Source organism: Pestalotiopsis fici (genome assembly GCF_000516985.1).
Source record: "Pestalotiopsis fici W106-1 unplaced genomic scaffold PFICI_Scf_11, whole genome shotgun sequence".
Taxonomy (NCBI): Eukaryota; Fungi; Ascomycota; class Sordariomycetes; order Amphisphaeriales; family Sporocadaceae; genus Pestalotiopsis; species Pestalotiopsis fici.
In genome coordinates, this window is record NW_006917101.1 from 1,622,025 (window position 1) to 1,641,163 (window position 19,139).

Sequence of the window (19,139 nt, forward strand, 5' to 3'; positions counted from 1 at the left end):
GAAATGACACTACATATCGAAACAATCGGAGCCGATACATTGTAACGCAGCTTATTCCGTTGGTGTTTACTATTTTGTGTGAATGCGTATGAGCTGCGACGTCGTAGAGCAGAGATAAGATATGATCTTGCCAAGACGGCAAATGATGTGATACTAGAGCCGCATCCTAGGACCCATGTATTACCCCGGATTGATCTGCGGCCCAGCAAGAGCATCGAGATTGACGAAAATGGAACACACAAGATTTCGTTCTAGTGTTGCTGACAACACATGACCTGATTGGCCGTCAAGGCTGTCGAGCTCTCAATAGGCGTCTGCCTCGGAGGGAACGATTTGCCAGACTACTCGGCAGACATGTAAAAAAGAGACTTTCGATCTTTTCGTCGGAAAGAACATGCTGACCCTCGCAAAAGCTACCGCATTGGCGGCAGTACCCTACCATCCCTGCGTGACTTTTCCCTTTTCCAATTGCAAAGACTTCCATGAAATTGTCAACAAGCATGGCTTCTATCACATGGTGAGCCAAAGCTCAATATGGAGTGAAGCTGTTCTAAAAAGTAAATTACTGACGTGAGAATAGAATGGGGCCACCTTTCGACTTGATTAATCTCAGCCAGATACTTACACCGATTTCATTACTGCTAGTGGCTCAGAAGAATACGCTATAAGCAATTACTCATCTGTTTTGGATCGCGACATAGAAGATGTTGAGTCATCATGTGTCTTGATGCAACATTATCCGGCAGAAACGATTGGAGTCCGAACTATATTTCATTCAACATTTCCAGGAGAATGCCCACTCTCAACGATATAGTAAAACTTCATCCGTTCCGAATTCGACGATTTGCTTTCCAGGCATGCCGGTACCAGCGGCGCACTGATCTTTGAAGAAACCAGAGTAAACACCATCCGCTTCGACAATCAGGGACTGGGAGCAAAGGCGAGTTTTGATTAAGCCTAGCAAATTCCCTCAACCGACCGCCCAGTAGCCGCCACTTGGTTTTCCAAGGACGGACGCTCTGGGGCAAATCACCTTTGACTACCTTGTAGACGCCAGCGGTAGGAGCGGCATCTCGAGTTTCGAGTACCTGAAAAGCCGAGAGTTCAATCAAAGCTTCAAGAATGTTGCCAATTTAGCATGTTAGAAGTCTGACAATGTGTACGGTCCCGGGACGCACATGGAGGGTTCGGTCTATTTTGAGGTTTGCAAAGTCAGTGTCCAAGAACTTACCGAGCCTCGAAGTCATGATTTGGACTGACCCGGGAATCAATGCTAAATGGAAGCGGTTGGGCATGGTCCATGCCCTTGCACGATGTAATTCGATCAGTTGACGTGGTGCAGGACTAGAAGCTGGCCACGCAAAGAAAGCGAGAGCTCGGAAGCCCACCAACTCGTGAATTCTACACGGACTCGCTCAAGCTCGCGACCCGGACCCATGGCACGAAAGGAGATTTCCGACGTGCTCGGCTTTTCCTTCAAAGCCTTCACCTACGTAACTCCCGACCAGAAGGAAGCGCTCTTTGCATAACTGGATCAACTCGACATCAAACTTGCGGAACACGATGCCACGCAGAGATCGTTGGACGCTGTCAAGCAACACTGGCCGCCTGAAGAATGCCATATTGTGGACATACTACGCAGTCGACGCATGATTCACAAAGATCCCTTTGATGTGGACAGCTTCACGTCGGACACGATTGACGGATTGGCGCCAAATCAGGAGTGCGGCAAGCTCGGTCTCGTCAGGACCAAGAGCTCGAAACTTGATGCACACCACTTCTACTCGCCGTCGTTCTTGGATAGAAAGGTTCCTAGTGTCAGAGACAGGAGCAGCCGCCAGCAGTATTGGCAGACGGTAGAATAGAACTTGACTCTCAGAGCCACCTGGTGGTGAGTAGTAGCATGGTAACAACACAACGTCGGTATTGTCTCATCATATGAGTGTTTTACAAACATTGCGTGATGCGAGCGAGCTCCCCGGAGCTCCGCGGCCCACTTGTATACCCTCCTACTATATCACCCCGCTTGTCGATCGTCCTAGTAGCACTGCCTAACGGTAAGAATAAGACCTTGCACGGGTTTTGTGGTCAAAGACGGAGCACCATCCGCGATGGTTTCAAATCGACTAATGTATGATTGGAGACGGTCCGTACCGATATGTGTAGCCGCATTTTATTTTACGAGATCTTGACCTAATAGACCGCGTAATAGATTGTAGACAATTGATTCCCGCAGTCACGCCAAGATCTTGGAAAGGCTCAGAAGCGACTAGCTGGGCTGCACATTCGACTGGGGGAGGCTTGCACCCAACCAGGTTTATAGATAAGACATGCATATTGCACAATTACAATCACATCTCGGCGCTCGCGTCGGAATCCTTTTTCACATGTAGTCCAACCTCTATCGTTAGAGGACACATTTTCTGCCATGGCGATATTTCTACATAGGTAGTTCATGAAGATTCGAGTTGGGACGGGGACGCCGGGCGGGCGACTCATGTCGAGCTCATACCCGCGGAGAATACATTTGGCTCGACCGGTTGACTTGCAGCACACTAACTAACATGGAGTTTTAGAATCATATGAGAACATGTAAATGGCAGCACACACATCCGAATTCGGGCACATCTCAAGTCTTCCTCCAGTCCCTAATCTTGGCAGCTCTAACCGGGACGCCTAATCTAGCCAGTTCCGTCCAGAGAGTCAGGAACTGCATCCAGCTCCCGCTTCTCGGTGAGCACACAAGCGGCATTCGACACCGCCAAAACCATTAACCGCCGTGGAAGCCAAGCAAAACCAAGGCTTGGGACATGACAAGACACAGAGTATATACTTTTTTTGGTCCAAAGATGTGAGCTACTAGGTGGATAGTGCGGTCGGGGAGCCGGCACCGGCCGACGCTACTGATGCAGCCATCGCAAGGATAGGATAGCAGGCGTCGGTGGTCACAAGCGATCGTTCACCGGGTACAGTCTTGGTCTGCGGGGTGTTTTTTGCAAACCCTGGCTGAAAAATCGCTCGCGGATTGCCCATTTCGAATACCCCGATCGCACCCTGCTGAACTCTAATTTTCCATTTTACCTTTTTTGCCCTGATCGTATTGTGGTATTTCATATTATTGGTGTTATCCTATATACTGGCATACCCAAAATCATGGAATTTTCGTGCCCTTTCTAACATTTTCCGGATCAAAACCAAACATCGGTATTCATGGATGACGAGTTGTTAGTCGTGCTACACTTGGGACGACCTGAGCCATGGAAGCGGAAAAGAAAGAGGGGTTGGCCCGGCTGGGCATTATCCAGGTCCTGGTATCTGGCGGCGACGACGACGACAACAACGACAATGCCGCCGATAATAATGAAAAAGGAGACGAACATTTGACCAAGGCGGTAGATTTGACCAAATTACCCTTTACACGCGCTCTGCTGATGGCGACGCTGTACGTGGCATTATACTTGCCCACGCTCAACCAAACCGTCGTCTCCAATGCGCTGCCAAAGATTTTGTCGGATATCAACAAGTTTGGCTCCGATATTGGCTACACGTGGGTCGGCTCGGCGTATGCGCTGGCCCAGGCCATGGCGCTGCCGCTGTTTGGGCAACTGGGTCGCACGCCCAGTCGCAAATGGGCTCTCCTCGTGGCCATGGTTGTCTTTATGATTGGAAGCATCCTCTGCGGCACGGCCGTCAACATTGAGATGTTGCTCGCCGCCCGGACCGTGCAAGGCCTCGGGGCCGGAGGCATCAGCGGGGTCTTGTTTGTCCTGCTCGGAGACATGATTCGCGTTAGGTGATTAGATGCATGAATCTTGGCGGTTGAAGGGCACTGTCGCTAACTTGGCCAACAGGGGCGCTGGAAAGTATAATGAACTTTACGGAGCTGTCTGCGCAGTTGTCACTGCGATAGGTATGTAAAAATGCATGCTGGTGCCATACCATGGGTATTCTTGCTAAAGCTCTCAACCTTAGGTCCTCTCATTGGAGGTACGCTTGCTGATAGAGCGAGCTGGCGTTGGGTAAGTCTAATCATATTTATGGTGGCAAAATCTTGACTAACCAATATCCAGTGCTTCTTTTTAAATCTGCCAGTCTGTGTAGTTTGCACAGCGGTAATATGGCTCCTGCTGCCAAACACTGACACAACGGCCACCGTTAGCCGTGCTGTAAGACTGTTTGACTTGTGGGGAGTCACCGCGATTGGTATCGGCAAAGTCTTGATCACGCTGGCCATTCAGTGGGCCATCTCCAACAGCTCTTGGCAGTCGCCTCAGGTGCTGACGACGCTGCTCGCCGGCGCTGCCGCCGTGATTGCCTTCTTTCCCGCGGAAGCGACAGCAGAATCTCCAGTCGTGCCGCTGCGCTTCTTCAAGCATCGGACCCGCGTCGGCGCCTACATTGCCGTCTTCTTTCACTCTGTTTCGTTCTCCGGACTAAACTACTGGCTGCCAATGTACTTTCAGGCCGTACGCCAGCAGAAGTCATCCGAGAGCGGTCTCAGTATGCTACCATGGACGCTATCTTTTGCAATCATGAGCGCCGCCACTGGCATCGTGGTCGTGAAGAGTAGAAGGTGAGCTCGTGCTCTTGCTACATGAGTGGCACCCGAAAGTTACTCGGATCGGGCTAACTCGTTATAGATATCAAGTCTTTATCTGGTCTGGGTTTCTCATCGCGACCATCGCGTTTGCGTGTCTCACGCTGCTCTTTCCAGTATGTTTGATACATGAAACGTGGCACAACTAGGACTAACTTGAGCAACAGACTACGTCAACAGCCGTAACATCGGTGATGCTTGTTATCGGCGGACTTGGTGTCGGGCCAAACTTCAACGCACCTTTATTCCCGATCCATGCATCCTTTGATACGAGCGACAGCGACTACGTATCCATCTTGTCCCACTCGACGTCGGCATATGCCTTTATGAGGTCGCTGGGATCCAGTATTGGTATTACAGCCAGTGGCCTGGTCTTTTTTGAGGACTTGTCAAAGCACCAACTGCCTAGCCTGTCCGTCTTCAACTTGACGCAGGCCATCGAGTACTCGGACCTGCTCACCGAGATGGAGGAGCAGGCCAATGTCGAGGTTCTGCAGACGGCCATGCAGCACGTCTTTATCCAGGTTTGCATCACCATGTGTTGCGGTCTCTTGCTCAGTCTCCTCATCCGGCGGCATCAGTTCAATAATGACGAGCAGGAAGAAGATGAGGATGAGGTAATACCGCGGGGCGTTCCGCGCGTGGATTCATTTGGCACGGAAGACGGCTGAATAATCATTATAACCTTACGTAGCGTTTAAACGAAATGACAAGAACAACTCAAAAAAAAAAAAAACATTATGATTTACTAAATACTGCTTCTCATTTCTGTCTCTGGCATAACTTTATCAGTCCACTTTATTATCACTTTGACCCTTCTTTGCTGACAACTGGCTCCGTAGCGATGCTACGATGGATAGCTGGCGGAAGCGTGTCATTCACGACTATGTTTCCGACGCGCGCAGAGCAATCATTTAGGCTACCAACGACAGCTGGTCGTTATTTGACGTTGTAGAGATCACTGGCAACGATAACTATGACGAACACGTTCCTGGAGAGCTCCTTTTCCCTCGATTCTACAACGAGTAATGACAGCTCGGGCGTATTTCACCCGCAACCTTCAATTCTATATTACGCTCAATGCAAGACACCGGAGTAAAGTACAAGACAAAATTCGATACTCCCAGAACAAATATATCGTCAGATGGCTACTAGATCTCCAGCTCGGAGATGCCGCCCTGGATGCCAAGTTTCTGGGCACAGTCATAGAAAGCTCTTGGAAGACTTCTTGATGTTTCACGTCAAGAGTGCGCAATAAAGTTAGCATCCTGCGATTCGCAAACACATTCGACAACATAAACCATACCATAAGACGGACTGAGGCTATTAGACTAGATTGGTTCAATAAATAGGTCACATTGGTTGGGACGCACGTATCCCTCACGCTTTGCCTTGATTTTGACGCAGTGAACCCATCTCGGCCGTTATTGAAATCCTCCTGCTTTATGGTAAAGCAGGGAAGAAATCTGCTGGCTCCGAGATCTACATCTCTTGAGATATATCGCTAGCCAGATGTTCTGCCATGGCATACAGTGTAGCCTGTGGGTGGCCACCTAGAGGGATAGGCACGACACTTGCATCGGCAACCCTCAAGCCTTTCACACCAAGTACTCTCCCGCTCACATCTACCACCTTCCCCATAGCAGCAGTTCCGCCAGAATGAAAGTGTTGCATTCCAGTGCGTCGGATCCGATCTTCAATAACTTCGTCGCTGGCATCAGCTGTCAGTGATTCCAAACCTTCGAGACCTGGCGCTGATGGCGGGGTTTCGCTGTCGACTATGGAGCTCATCCGAGTTGTGAGCATGACCTTTAGAGTCTGGCGAACGGCATGGACCAGTGTATCATGGTCTAGAGGTGTAGAAAAGAAGTTTGGCTGGATGACTGGGGAATCAGTCGCATCAGTGGACCGAATCGAGACATGGCCGCGCGAGTTTGGAAGCAGCAACATTGTGGAAGTCGCTAGGTGAGTGCCATCGACTGGAATGCCTGGTATGCCTGGAGGGACGTAGAGAGTGATTACCTCATACAGGTTGCGTGCCTTCGTTGCCTCCTCACTTGTATATCTGGCAAGGACTTCGGCTGGAAGAGGCTGGCTGACAACCCAATCCCAAGGTAGACCTTGAAATAGAGCGGGATTGTGCTGCCACGACGGACTCCCAAGGGCGTAGCCAGCGGAAGGGTCCTTTAGACGGAATGCTAAGTAGGTTGCAAAATGATCGTGAAGATTCTGGCCAACATGGGGAGACTCATATATGACAGGTATTCCATGTTGTTTAAGAGTGTCCAACGGGCCGACACCAGAACGTATTAGAATTGTAGGGGTGCGATAGGCTCCAGCACAGAGAATGACTTCCTTCCGGGCAGATATCTTGCGACCGTCAGCCAACTGGATTCCAGTAGCAGTGTTTCCAGTACCATCCTGGTCAGCAAATGTGACCTTGTCCACCAGGCAATCCGTGATGACTTGGACCTGCGCCAATGAGTAGGCCATTTGAGATGGCTGTCGCATGCCTTCTCGAGAGTTTTCGTAAAATTCAGTCAAACCTCCAATTGAACCATTGCCTTTAGCTGGCGATACTCCGAGTTCGAGCCAGGCCTCTCTGACCTCTTCACGGAGTGGATATTTGCGCTCTCCGGATGCGGCAGCTGAGATAGAAGTGATATGCATAGGTCCTGAGACCCCAAGCTCACCACTGCGAGAATCATTATGGGCATCTTGAAGGCATTCTACCTTATGGAACCATGGCTTGAATCCCTCGTAGCCCCATCGCTTATCTCCAACGAGTTTTGCCCATTCGTCATAGTCGGCAGCATCTGCCCGCAGCCAGCCGCCGTAGTTCAGGATGCTGCCTCCACCTAGAGCCCTGCCGGAGCTCAGGGTATGGATACGGTTGGCTGTGGCCGGAACAGGTTCGCTGGCATCGGCATAGTCGAATTTCCCACCTGCGAGGGAAAGGCCGCTTAGGAAGCCGGCGGCAGCGGGTTCGCTTGATGGATCCGACCCGGCCTCTATCAGAATGACTTTTGGCTTGACAGGGCTCTGTGCGAGCCGTGAAGCTACAACGCACCCGGTCACACCGGCTCCAACAACAATATAATCAGCAATGAGGTCGGACATTGATCAAGATAGATGCTCTCGAGCAGTTTTACACAGATTCAGGAAATGACTTCAATGGGAAAAAAAAAGGGGGGGGGGAGGGATGGAGAACCGTATTTGGGGTCTCGATTCTCAAGACAAAGTCCAGAAGAAACATCCAGGTCAGGAACCAGATGCAGATACCTAGGTAGACAGGAGCGTGCATTGGTGGTACCAATCAGCAGCCAACCGTCGCAGCCCGGGGAGGGTTTGTCTCACCGTGAGACAGTCACTGTGAATAAATATTGGTTCATTGTCCAATGTAACTTGGGATACTTTCATGATTGTTACCACAAGAAAGCCGAAAGCTCCTGTATGAGGTAGGGCTGTACTTCCCCACCACCTACAGGTCCGAAGATCGTACCCAGTTCTGTTGCCCATCAAGCTGGCTCAGCAGTAAGGGGGTACGAGCTACTCCACTACAACTTGACCGGGGGGCGCTGTAGGTGTCTGCCAATGCGCTGTGCTGCCCGCGAATCGAGTGACCTACAGGGATGTCCTTAGTGACCTTCAGCGACTATCTGAGTACTTGTTCGCTACCTCATGGATACGTGTCGCTGGAATACACGAGTACATGGCAAATGCGTAGACTTTGGAAGGGGCCGGCCGTCTTGAACGGCGTAGTGATCTGTTCCCCCTTCTTATATACCTACCTTATACTTATGCAAGTCTGTATTGTTTGTGCTTGTCCGACAGTCCATCTCACCAATCCTTTATACCTAGTTTTACAAATTCAAATGATGGCGATCATCGAGGAGAAGGACAATGCGCCAGTCTGGAAGTTGCATAATGTTGATGCCACTTATTGGGACGAGTATATCTCTACACGACCCATTTATGATCACAAAATCTTTGACCGTGTCATTGACTATCAATCATCTCATTCCGCCAGCCATTCGGCCGCGCTGGACATAGGCACAGGCTCAGGTTCGGCTTTGGGGCCCCTGACCAAGAGTTTTGACCATGTTGTCGCAACCGACAACGACCCCACGAGCCTGGAATTCGCAAAATCCAGACACTCCAGCATACCTACTGAGCACCTTTCTTACACTCTTTCATCGGGCGAAGACCTCCTTCAGCACCATTCTCCCGGCTCATTTGACTTGATCACTTGTGCAGAGACATTTCCCCTGATGGACACACAAATAGCGCTGTCCAACATCTTCTCACTGCTGCGTCCGGGTGGTACACTTGCCGTTTGGTTCTACGGGCCACCTTTCTTCACTGAAGAAGAATATTCAACCACTTGCCAGCCGATCCTCGACGCTCTCATGGATTGCAAATTCCGTCCTGTTGTAAGTGGTGGGGATGAAGCTCGCATGAAAAGTTGGAAACGTGCAGCGGACGGGAAATTCAGTTGGTTAGATTACATTCCATTTGATGCAAAGCTGTGGACCGACGTGCGCCGTCACAAGTGGAACACGCAGGCAAGACTCTCGTTCTTCACTCGCGAAGCCTGCGATTTCCCCGTGGAATGCGTTCGCAGCGTGGGACCGGACGAGGCACTCAGTGAAGAACAGGATCCTACCTTTTGGGGCGTCAAGTGGAACTTCACCAAACTTAGAAGTTTCGTCAATGCAAGTTTTCCAACACCAAACGGATTGGTCGGGGAGCAGGATAAGATGGAGACACTCTTTGAGCAGCTTGCAAGTTGTATGGGGGGCCAGGAGGCCGAGAGGACCTTCTCGTGGCCTGCTGTGCTCCTTACTGCAGCGAAGAAGGTAGAAAGTTAGGTTTATTCGTTCGCGGTCGGGACAGAGCTAGGCGGACGATGGCTGTGATCGATTTGGATCCATGAGTATCCATACCGTAGTAGCATTTAGAAGACATGAAACAAGACGCAAACATCATGAACGAGGCATCATCTCCAACGAAAGGTGGTGCCATTTTGTTTTCTTCTGCGCCTTGGCTCTCTTTGATTTCTTCAAAAAAGAGATTCACGATAGAGGTACCAGAATGATACAGTAACTGTGCGCGAGCTTTAAGAACAAGTCGCATGTCTATTCAAGCACCGATGACCGTTGGCCATGTTTACCATTCAATAAAACCTCGATCCTCATCGATGGACGGAAATTTCCCCGAGGTCTGCTCCCGTGTAGCCTTCAATATCTGTACAACGTCAGTATCGTTGAGTGCGAAAACATATTCAATCAGGGAAACTGACCTCGCCAAATACAAAGTCAGCAGCGGCGTCAACGGGGACAAAGGCTTGCTCATAACCGAAGTGACGCGCCCCTGTGTTGCCCATATCGGTTTGCATGAAACTTGTGAGCTGCGTGTTAGTGAGTTCAGATCGAGTGTTGTGCTCAAGCGTCGTCTTACCCGGGGTCAACAGCGAAGGAAGTCAGTTTTGGGCTCTCGCAATGAATTTTCCTCGTGAGGTAATGGGCTGAAGCCTTGCTGGCGCCGTATGCAAACATTGGGAAAGGCATCTTTTCCATGGCTGCGATACTGGCAATTGGCGTACCGATCAGAACGAATCGAGGATTGTCACCGCTCTCCAGCAGTGACCTTACCGCCTGAAATAGACGAAGCGGTCCTGACAATGTGTGCATTAGTCCAGAGATTGCTGTAGTAAACTCGAAAGGCTCTCTAACCGATTGTGTTGATTTCAAACAAGTCCCGAACCTCACTAGGCTGGACCTGGGACAGATCTCCATATACTGTCCCATATCCTGCGTTAGCCACGACGATATCTAGCTTCTTGATTCCATGTTCATTTTGAAGCAGTTGTATGGCCTCAAGCGCATCTGTATCTGACGTGGACTCGATTTTGACGGTGACGAGCTTGCTGTCTTCACCCCGTGGAAGTTCGGACAATGAGTGCGTTGTCTGGTCTTCGAGGCGGCGCACGCCAGCGATGACTGTTGTGTTGGATCTAAGCAAGAATCTACTAGTAAGAGCTCTCCCTAGACCTACACCACCAATACAAAGTCAACAATGAATTTGAGATGAGGTCGCAATAAATGAGAGGCAGGCTATCTCACCTCGGTTGGCACCCGTGACTAGTACGATTGTATGGGAATCAGTTGCTGCGGCCATTATGTCGAGATTTCTCCTTCTCTACCAGTGTAGATGGTGTCTAGGTGGGTAGTCTAGGGAATGTGCAGAAAACGAAATGTCAGATCATGTTTGTTCTGGACCTAGCCACCAAAATTGAATGTCTTGCATTTGCCGATATCTAATCAGCTTATTCCAATATTACTACACACTTATTTACTTATTCATTAAGCCATAGATATGGCACATATCTGTATCACTTATGGTACTGGACATGTAACTTAGCCCTACGAACAAGTACCTAGCTACCCCACAGCGCTTACCGGCAAGGTCTCAACTAGGTACCTAGGCACCCGAACCCGACAGCCCCGCCAGCCCACCAACCGTCCAACATTCAATATTGAGGCTACTTACCTACCTAGGTACATATATACCATACTTTTGATTGAATGGGTACCAACATTTGTCAGTGATGATCCTGCATTGTAACACTCTCTGTAAGCACCAACGTACCAATGATGCCAACTCATGACTGCATTGCGGCAATCATGCAAACTGCAGACGCCCGTAAGCCGTTGGTACAGTGCTGGAAACTGGGGGGCATGTAGGCGCTGATTGTGGCGGCGGGAGGTGGCCAAAAGTTCCTTCGCTTGATCCCGAATCGAACGAGGTATGTACCTACCTGCGAGTAGGTACCTAGGTACCACGGTCATGCATGAGGCAAGTTGAGAGAACTCTGAGAGAAGAATCCATGAAATTGATCAGGCCCGCCGGTTCAGCAGCTTCCCATCGCTCTGTGACCCCATGTCGTATTCTTGGTTGAGATGGCCTCACAGCATCGCTATAGTCCCGTTGCCTCGACTGAAAGGAACAGCAACGATCTACAAGAGCTTGATTTTGACGATAAAGATACATCGAGACATTCGCAAAGGCGACAGACACTCTATCATTGCCTCGTTGTGTTGCTAATCGTATCCAACATCGGTTTCGCCAGTCTTTGGCTTCTCTACCCACGAGTCAAATCATGGCAGGATTCTTCAGATTGCGCTAGGCCTCAACTCATCTATTGTAGGTTCACAGCAACGCGTCTGAGCTTTCACATGGTTTTGCTGATAGGAGTGTCTGTAACAAAGCGCCAGCGACAAGCGCACTTCGGTATGAAAAGAAACGATTGTGGCGGGACATTGATGGTCCTAATCCTTACACTGGGAAGCCTCGTCCTGAGCATGACGAGGCGTGGCGGGAGCTCATTTCTCGTAAGTGCGATGTCTCACACCAACTGGCGCCTGTCTTGACCCTCTGCAGCAATTACAATCAAAGTATCTGCCGATGAGCTGTCACGCTTCAGTGGAGGCGACAGCACCATAGAGTTTGCCGATGGTTCTGGTTATATCGCAGAGATGGGAGTATACCACGAGCTGCATTGCATCGTAAGTAATAAGTTCGTCCGAATCACAAGCTTCATCCGCAACTCACATTTTCGGTTGGTACAGAAACGCGTGAGGCGATATCTGCATCTAAGCCACTATTATCCAAACATGACAGAAGCAGACCGGGTGCGAGAGGACGCACATATTGGTATGTCCAAATCTCAAAGAAATTAGCATAACCATTTTAACTTACTATCCAGACCATTGCCTGGAGTATTGGAGAGAGTCCGCGATGTGTCGGGGGGACGTGACATTGGGAACTTTTTTCTGGAGAGATGGTTATCCTACATCCAGAGTTTATACTGATAATGAGTGCATCGATTGGCACGCCCTGGACACATGGGCTAGAAGGCGAATGGTGGATATGAATGATCGGTCGATTTTCGTTGGCTATGAATAGATTCTGTCACGGGATACCATGGATGGGTGGATGTTCAATTGTGCATCTACATGATTATTATATTCAAGACGGACCTCTTTCAGCAAGAAAAGTTGATCGTGAATTCTTCGTCAAGGTATTTAAGTGACTATCCCAGTGTCTGTAGAATTGGCATATCGCTCAGCCCAAGTGAACACATCTTCGTAGCTCCTGCATTGTTTCGGTTGTCCCCATCCATTAGTCAAGTGTGTTTCTGGATCCAACTCTTCGAGATTTGTATCTGCAGCGCACATAAGAGCCTGCCTAATGTAATCGTAGCAGTGTCGTATATGGAAGACAGCTATACGCGTCTCTGTGACATTCTCAAAGTCAGGTACGTCGGTCAAGTTTGCCACGGCTGGGCTTTCGAGGGCCTCGTAATAAGCGATCAACATAGCATGCTGGGCATTCTTTGGTCAATAAAAAGTAATATCCATGACTGACAGTGGCAAAACTAACCAAACAATGCAGCTGATGGAAAACAGCTATGTTTGAAATGAAGGGTGCGAGTTCATCGTGGTGTACAAAGCCTCGTCCGGTGGGTATGATCGATGCCCATGCCGCTTCCGATTCGAGGTCTGGCTTTTGTGTGAAAGTGAGGTTATGTTGCCATGTTGTTTGAAATGAGCCTGGAGGCACTAAAGAAGAGCTCAGCAATGAGAATCAATAGAGAGTACCACTTGTCTTACTCGGCAGGCCGAATTGTACTCTGTCCACATATTTAATCTTGCTCATGCCAACCAGATACCCAACAATCAAGGAGACCAACACAGCAATTGGTAAGCAAAGCCAATTCCACTTTGAACCTTGGAAATATGTATGCTGGTTTAATTCGATCTCATCTTCGCTTGAGCTCCTTTGTGACGACCAAAGAAGCTCATCTCCTTCATCCTCATTGAGTGTCTTAGGCATCTTGACGGAAAGTTGAAGATGTGGAGGCCCAGGTGTAGGGGATCACGAATCTAGTCACGATTTCCGTTGTTCACATTGATAACTACAGAACGTGGGGTCTGTGGAGCCTGTTCGAGTAGAAGACAGTGCGTAAGACACTCCTCACTCGTGACATACCTACCGTTCTAGGTCCTATTGAGCTGGCGGACCCGCATATGCAAGCACTTCTGTCTTGCTGATCGTTGGGTGGTGGTACATAGATAACGATTGGGGGAGATTTTCCAGATTGGAAGATATGACGGTTCAGTACGTTGACTCCTCTCCAAAGTTACATTCTAGCTTGTTTGTTGTTGGTTTGCCTGTGCTCAACTTGCATGAGATCAGAAGGTGTGGTAAGTCTGCTCTAGGGTGCTTATTCGAACGGCTTCCAACGAGGCCCTGTGTGCATATAAACCATCACCAACGCCCATGCTACTTGCAATCTGCTCAAAAATATCAACTTGATCAAAACACCCACCACCGACGTATTCAAGCAATCAACATGCAGCTTACTCATATCATGATCTTCTTGGGGGCGGCTCTGGCCGTTCCTGTTCCAGGTATGTCCTCTGATTCCTGTCTAGTGTCTATACGCATTGTGCCGCGAGTAGTGTTCCAACAGTCACGCTAGGGAGCAACCGTCCTAATGGACTCAGACGTTCTGCGGATGCAGACGAACTGGTCCGCAACTCCTGGTCAGCGAGAGACATCGTCGTAAAGGATGAAACAAGTGACGCGGACGACCTCGTAAAGAATTCGTGGTCGGCCCGAGATATTACAATTCGAGATACTGCAAATGATGCGGATGATCTTGTTAAGAATTCATGGTCGGCGAGAACCTGAGTCGCATTTGTTGGGTAGGGGAGAGATGGAGGAAGAGTGTAATACATCTGTAGCCACTGGTCGGCACGTCTCGTTTCAACTAGGGAAGTGCTCGTAGCAAAGACAGCACGTCCAATACATTCGCTCATATTACTGGCAAATTCTTTATTTCAAATAAATGCTGACCCATTACATCTTGCATATACTTGACTGATTTCGGATGTGTTTGTGCAAAAATGGGAAGGCGGCCAAAAGCTTAACTTCGTGCAACTCGCTCGGGTTCTTGAATGAATTTCGAGGTATATGCTACCTCGCATGCATACATGAGGAGCAGAATGCATGTCATCATCTGCAGCTTACCCAGTTTGTAGGTCTGTAAAATGAACCAAGGCCTTGTGTAAGTTCCTTTGGAAGGCTACCAAAGGTACCTCGCCTGTCCACATAGTCCTATGCAAAGTCCCATGACCCCGTCCCCCCTGAACCCACCAAGCGCGTCTTCCGTTGTTCCCGCCAAGTTCCGACCCTAGTGGGAACCTCAGCGTCATGTCCAATAATACCGTCCGTTGGCATTTCTTACCGCCGCAGGATCAATGCAGTCCTTAAGGATGGTGCCACTGGATGGTTCGGCATTACAATCGCAAGGGTGAATATTTAGAAAGAAACCCAAATAATTTGGCCCGGCTGGCCCTACGGCCTCGACCATTCTGACCACGGCACGCATTCGTTAATATCATCAACTGATGCAAGTCCCTGTTAGATGGCTCCCGTGAATACTGACAGATTTGCTCAACAAATCTGTGTGCAACAAGCACTCGCATCTTACGCTTCCGAAAGCGAAGAAGCAAACAATCACTATGCAACAATCATACTCAAAAGACCTAATGATAGGTCTCGCCATTGCATTCATAATAATACCCTCAATTTTTGTTGGCCTCCGAATCTGGGCTCGAAGAATTAACCGTCGCCAACTACACCCTGATGACTACTTGTGCGTTGGAGCACTTGTCATTGGCATCGTCTGCTCCGCTCTCCAATTATATGGTGAGTTGCTTGAACTCGAGTCAGAAATTGGCAGCACCGATGACTAAATTTCCATGGCTAGCTGCGATCGATGGTCAACTGGGTCAACATCAAATTGTAGGACCAGACGGCCAGCCCATCCTCGATGATCCTCGCTTTGTGGTCTATGAAAAGGTAGGCGACCACGAAATTATGAAGTTGTCACTAATAGAGACCACTCTCGAGACTGAAGGCAACATGTGAGCTGACCTGGAATCTCGAATCAGACAAAGTTTGCCGTCAATATTCTCAGCGTCTTTGGGTTAGGACTAGTCAAATGCTCAATCCTCCTTTTGTACAAGAGCATCTTCAACAACGTTCGCAACTTTCGATGGGCAGTCTATGTGATGCTCGGAGTGGTTGTGGCATGGACCGTATCATATTTCTTCGCCAATCTCTTCACCTGCTTTCCAGTGACAGTCTTCATAGAAGAGTTTTACGGCAACAAATGCATCGACACCATTCCGATGTGGCTCTCTGTTGTGGCCACGGACTTGGTCGTTGACGTTGGGATCCTCATTCTACCAATACCAATGGTGCTGCGACTGCACTTACCCTGGAAACAGAGGATTGGAGTGCTCGGAATGTTCATGTTGGGCGCAAGGTGAGCAAAAGCAATCGCTGTTCTTTTGGGACTGGAACTTCATCGCTGACGATGCATCCATACGCAGTGTCTGTGCAATCAGTATCACTCGCCTTGCGACATTGGTACAACTTTCTGCCGAATTCATCTACCATTACAACGATGAGACATGTGAGCCCCCGAGAATCCGGAAATCTTGAACCTAGCTAATGTGGAGCTGGTAGACTATACATCTCCAGTCTTTTACTGGACCAACATAGAAATGGCAATGGCTATTGTCTCAGCCTGTCTGCCAACATTGCGGCCAATCTGGAGTTTTCTGAGCACGGAGAAGCGGAATACAAGCCAACATTCAGAATACAGCTTGCGAAAGCCAGACGGATATGGAATGGTTCCTGATTCAACTCCTCTACAACCTTTGAGTCGGCAATCAGTCTAGGGTAGCAGGCCTCTGTGGGAAATTTTCAGCTCAATTTGGTACCCCGAGCCCGATGGATGGTGGGTGGGTAGGATGCTGTAAGACCACAATCCTGGCCATTTCCGGTGGACAGGTCAGACCGTCAGCAGTGAGATATCCCAATTGAGATTAGCGGGACACACTGTACTGTGCCTCTATAGAGGAGGAAAGTGACACGAAATAAGACCACAATAATTTGCTCCCTGCAGCAAGGTACGTCACGCTCGTAAGGCTGTGGCTTCTTGGGACTCGCGTCTTCTCATTATGGGACGGAATGCTACCTTTCCGCCCATGTACACACAAGGGTCGGCGTCCCGCGGTCGCGTCGACCTTTCAGCTTTGGCGAGATGGGAGGGAGTGCCACTGGCTCATGAATAAATACCTGCAATGCAGCAGCCATGTAGTTGAACTCTACATGCATTACTTGTTGTTTTGTCTGCCTAAACGTGCAATGAAGATTGTCTCACTTCTTCGCATCATTTCTGCTTCCTGCAGTGTCCTTGCTTCACCTGGGCTGGCCAATTATACCAGCCTGACAGTGAAGCAGGTGAGCGCTGAGTTGGGCCCTCTGCTTTCCACACAGAATCTCATCACTTCGGAGGTTCCGGCCCGATGGAGTGACTTCGATCCCCCGCATCCATTGGTCGTGGTCAATGTCGAGACTGAGCTTGATGTTGCAGTTACGGTATGCACTCCCCTCTCCGTGCCCTATTGGGGGCCTTTTCCTTACTGGCCATGGTAGGTTGTGCTTGCAACGACTGACTTTTCCATCTCAAGGTCAAATACTGCGTTGACAAAAAGGTTCATGTCCTGGCACAGAATGGGGGAGCCGGTTGGGCAACGTTCGATCAGAGCGAACAAGTTGTGCTGATTAATATGGCTCGCCTCAACGGGGTCACATTCAACTCGAACAAAACCCAAGTGTCCATTGGAGGTGGATCCACCATTAACAACACAATCGCGCATGCATATGCCGCTGGAGCTCTTGTAGAGACTGGCAACTGCAACTGTGTTGGTACATTAGGTGCTATTCTCGGTGGCGGTTATGGTAACCTGATGGGTTTGTATGGCTTTGGGGTTGATAACGTCCTCTCTTTGACCGTTGTTACTGCTGATGGGCAACTACGAAATGTAACGCCCTCGTCCGCGCCAGATCTCTTTTGGGGTTTGCGCGGCGCAGGACCAAATTTTGGCATTGTTACATCCGCCGTGGTCAAGTCCTATCCAGCCTCACAGGATGATATGCAAGCTTGGAGTGGTGGCCTGGTTTTCGATTCCGATGATTTGGAAGAGGTTGTACAGGCCATCCAAGATCTTGACCTGCAGCCCGAGATGAACGTTTTCCTGTACTACATCTCAGATGGCTCAGAATCTAATACGCCGATAGTCCTTGCTACAGTTTTTCTGTACAAGGGCAACGCAACATCTGGTCGTGATGCATTTGCCAGCCTGTATGCCATTGGTCCATTACTGGATAGTACCGCTGTCCTTCCATACAACCAATGGAATGCTGGGGGTGATCAATTCTGCAATTTTGGGGCACGGAAACCATCTTACGGTGCCGGCTTTCAAAATATGGTCCCATCCACTTGGCGTCAGATTTGGGACGAGTACGTCGCATTCCAACAGCAACCCGGAGCGCAGAATAGCGTCGTACTGCTTGAGGCTTACTCTCTTGAGAAAGCCAGATCGGTAGACGCTGGGACGTCCGCTTTTCCATACCGCAACATCAATTTTAACGCTGTTGCAATTCCTTGGTATGAGGATGCCGCCTTGGATTCCCAGGCTCAGGCTTTTGGCAGCATGACCCGGGACCTTTGGAGGTCGACCGATGGCCTGGCCAAAAATTCAACGTACGTACTCTCTGGCATCTGCTTCAAAACATTATCTGCTTCAATTGATTGACTTTGGCCAGCTATATCAATTTTGCGCACGGTGATGAGGACTTGGACGTTGTGTATGGAGAAAGCCTTCCAAGGTTGCAGTCCATCAAGCACCACTTTGATCCCACAAATTACTTTAATCAATGGTATGATATCCGGTAAATGCGGAACGCATGTAGCATGGAAGTCTTTCGGTAGGTGTGTTGAGGTTGATGCCAATCAAATCTCGAGTAAATTACGCATTACAGGTGGACCAGGATTATGGTAAATGGGTGGTCAGCTGGCCTTGGCTGTCTGCGAAGTTGCGTGATGATCTAGCCACTACCAGCTCGCGCAAAGGAATTAGACGGACTTGTGCCATTTGTAAACATTAAATGCAATATTTCTGGCCGAAAAGCCTGGATTTTGAGTAACCAAGGCATTCAATTATCCGTGATGTTTGTACTGGGAGCATTCGTGGCTGCATCCTCGGGCCCGATATCGACATAACTGATAGGATGTCTCAGAAAGGGGAAAAAGTAGTGAATCATTCATAGCTCAATTTGGTAACATTGCTTATAGGTGGCGTTATTCTTGCATATATTTGCAGAGGACTTCTCACGCACCTCTTGATACACGACAAGCACATAGAGTGCCTCGATCTGCAGTACATGTATTCCTGCGGGCACGTATTTTATCGAGCACGACATAATAATCCATTCGGAGAAGGCATGCAGGATTGGATACCTGGTCCGGATTTTAGAATTTGGAGTACTTGTACAGAGCACGGGCAGCCCCATAGTAAAGTCGCGCAACATCAGCTCTGTCGAATGCATGCGGCGT

The 19,139-nt window shown here is 49.3% G+C and overlaps 7 protein-coding genes across 7 annotated transcripts; 5 read left to right on the forward strand and 2 right to left on the reverse strand.

Moving 5' to 3' along the window:
• Window positions 1-3,257: 3,257 nt before the first annotated feature.
• Window positions 3,258-5,268, forward strand: PFICI_13480 (uncharacterized protein; the record flags this gene model as incomplete). The annotated part of the gene is made up of 6 exons (XM_007842061.1): window positions 3,258-3,793; window positions 3,852-3,910; window positions 3,973-4,019; window positions 4,071-4,573; window positions 4,641-4,713; window positions 4,765-5,268. 6 exons carry the CDS (start codon window positions 3,258-3,260, stop codon window positions 5,266-5,268), a joined length of 1,722 nt encoding a protein of 573 aa, XP_007840252.1.
• An 811-nt stretch (window positions 5,269-6,079) lies between these two features.
• On the reverse strand, window positions 6,080-7,717 carry PFICI_13481 (uncharacterized protein; the record flags this gene model as incomplete). Its single annotated transcript, XM_007842062.1, has 1 exon — window positions 6,080-7,717. One exon carries the CDS (start codon window positions 7,715-7,717, stop codon window positions 6,080-6,082), a length of 1,638 nt encoding a protein of 545 aa, XP_007840253.1.
• A 758-nt stretch (window positions 7,718-8,475) lies between these two features.
• Window positions 8,476-9,468, forward strand: PFICI_13482 (uncharacterized protein; the record flags this gene model as incomplete). The annotated part of the gene is made up of 1 exon (XM_007842063.1): window positions 8,476-9,468. One exon carries the CDS (start codon window positions 8,476-8,478, stop codon window positions 9,466-9,468), a length of 993 nt encoding a protein of 330 aa, XP_007840254.1.
• Window positions 9,469-9,766: 298 nt separating this feature from the next.
• PFICI_13483 (uncharacterized protein) lies at window positions 9,767-10,777 on the reverse strand (the record flags this gene model as incomplete). Its single annotated transcript, XM_007842064.1, has 5 exons — window positions 9,767-9,844; window positions 9,900-9,999; window positions 10,058-10,274; window positions 10,333-10,599; window positions 10,723-10,777. 5 exons carry the CDS (start codon window positions 10,775-10,777, stop codon window positions 9,767-9,769), a joined length of 717 nt encoding a protein of 238 aa, XP_007840255.1.
• A 782-nt stretch (window positions 10,778-11,559) lies between these two features.
• Window positions 11,560-12,565, forward strand: PFICI_13484 (uncharacterized protein; the record flags this gene model as incomplete). The annotated part of the gene is made up of 5 exons (XM_007842065.1): window positions 11,560-11,803; window positions 11,869-11,991; window positions 12,041-12,165; window positions 12,229-12,313; window positions 12,366-12,565. 5 exons carry the CDS (start codon window positions 11,560-11,562, stop codon window positions 12,563-12,565), a joined length of 777 nt encoding a protein of 258 aa, XP_007840256.1.
• A 2,624-nt stretch (window positions 12,566-15,189) lies between these two features.
• PFICI_13485 (uncharacterized protein) lies at window positions 15,190-16,416 on the forward strand (the record flags this gene model as incomplete). The annotated part of the gene is made up of 5 exons (XM_007842066.1): window positions 15,190-15,376; window positions 15,438-15,529; window positions 15,622-15,998; window positions 16,066-16,148; window positions 16,202-16,416. The coding sequence occupies 5 exons, from the start codon at window positions 15,190-15,192 to the stop codon at window positions 16,414-16,416; spliced, it is 954 nt and encodes a 317-aa protein (XP_007840257.1).
• A 469-nt stretch (window positions 16,417-16,885) lies between these two features.
• Window positions 16,886-18,479, forward strand: PFICI_13486 (uncharacterized protein; the record flags this gene model as incomplete). The annotated part of the gene is made up of 3 exons (XM_007842067.1): window positions 16,886-17,119; window positions 17,212-18,287; window positions 18,350-18,479. The coding sequence occupies 3 exons, from the start codon at window positions 16,886-16,888 to the stop codon at window positions 18,477-18,479; spliced, it is 1,440 nt and encodes a 479-aa protein (XP_007840258.1).
• Window positions 18,480-19,139: the final 660 nt, after the last annotated feature.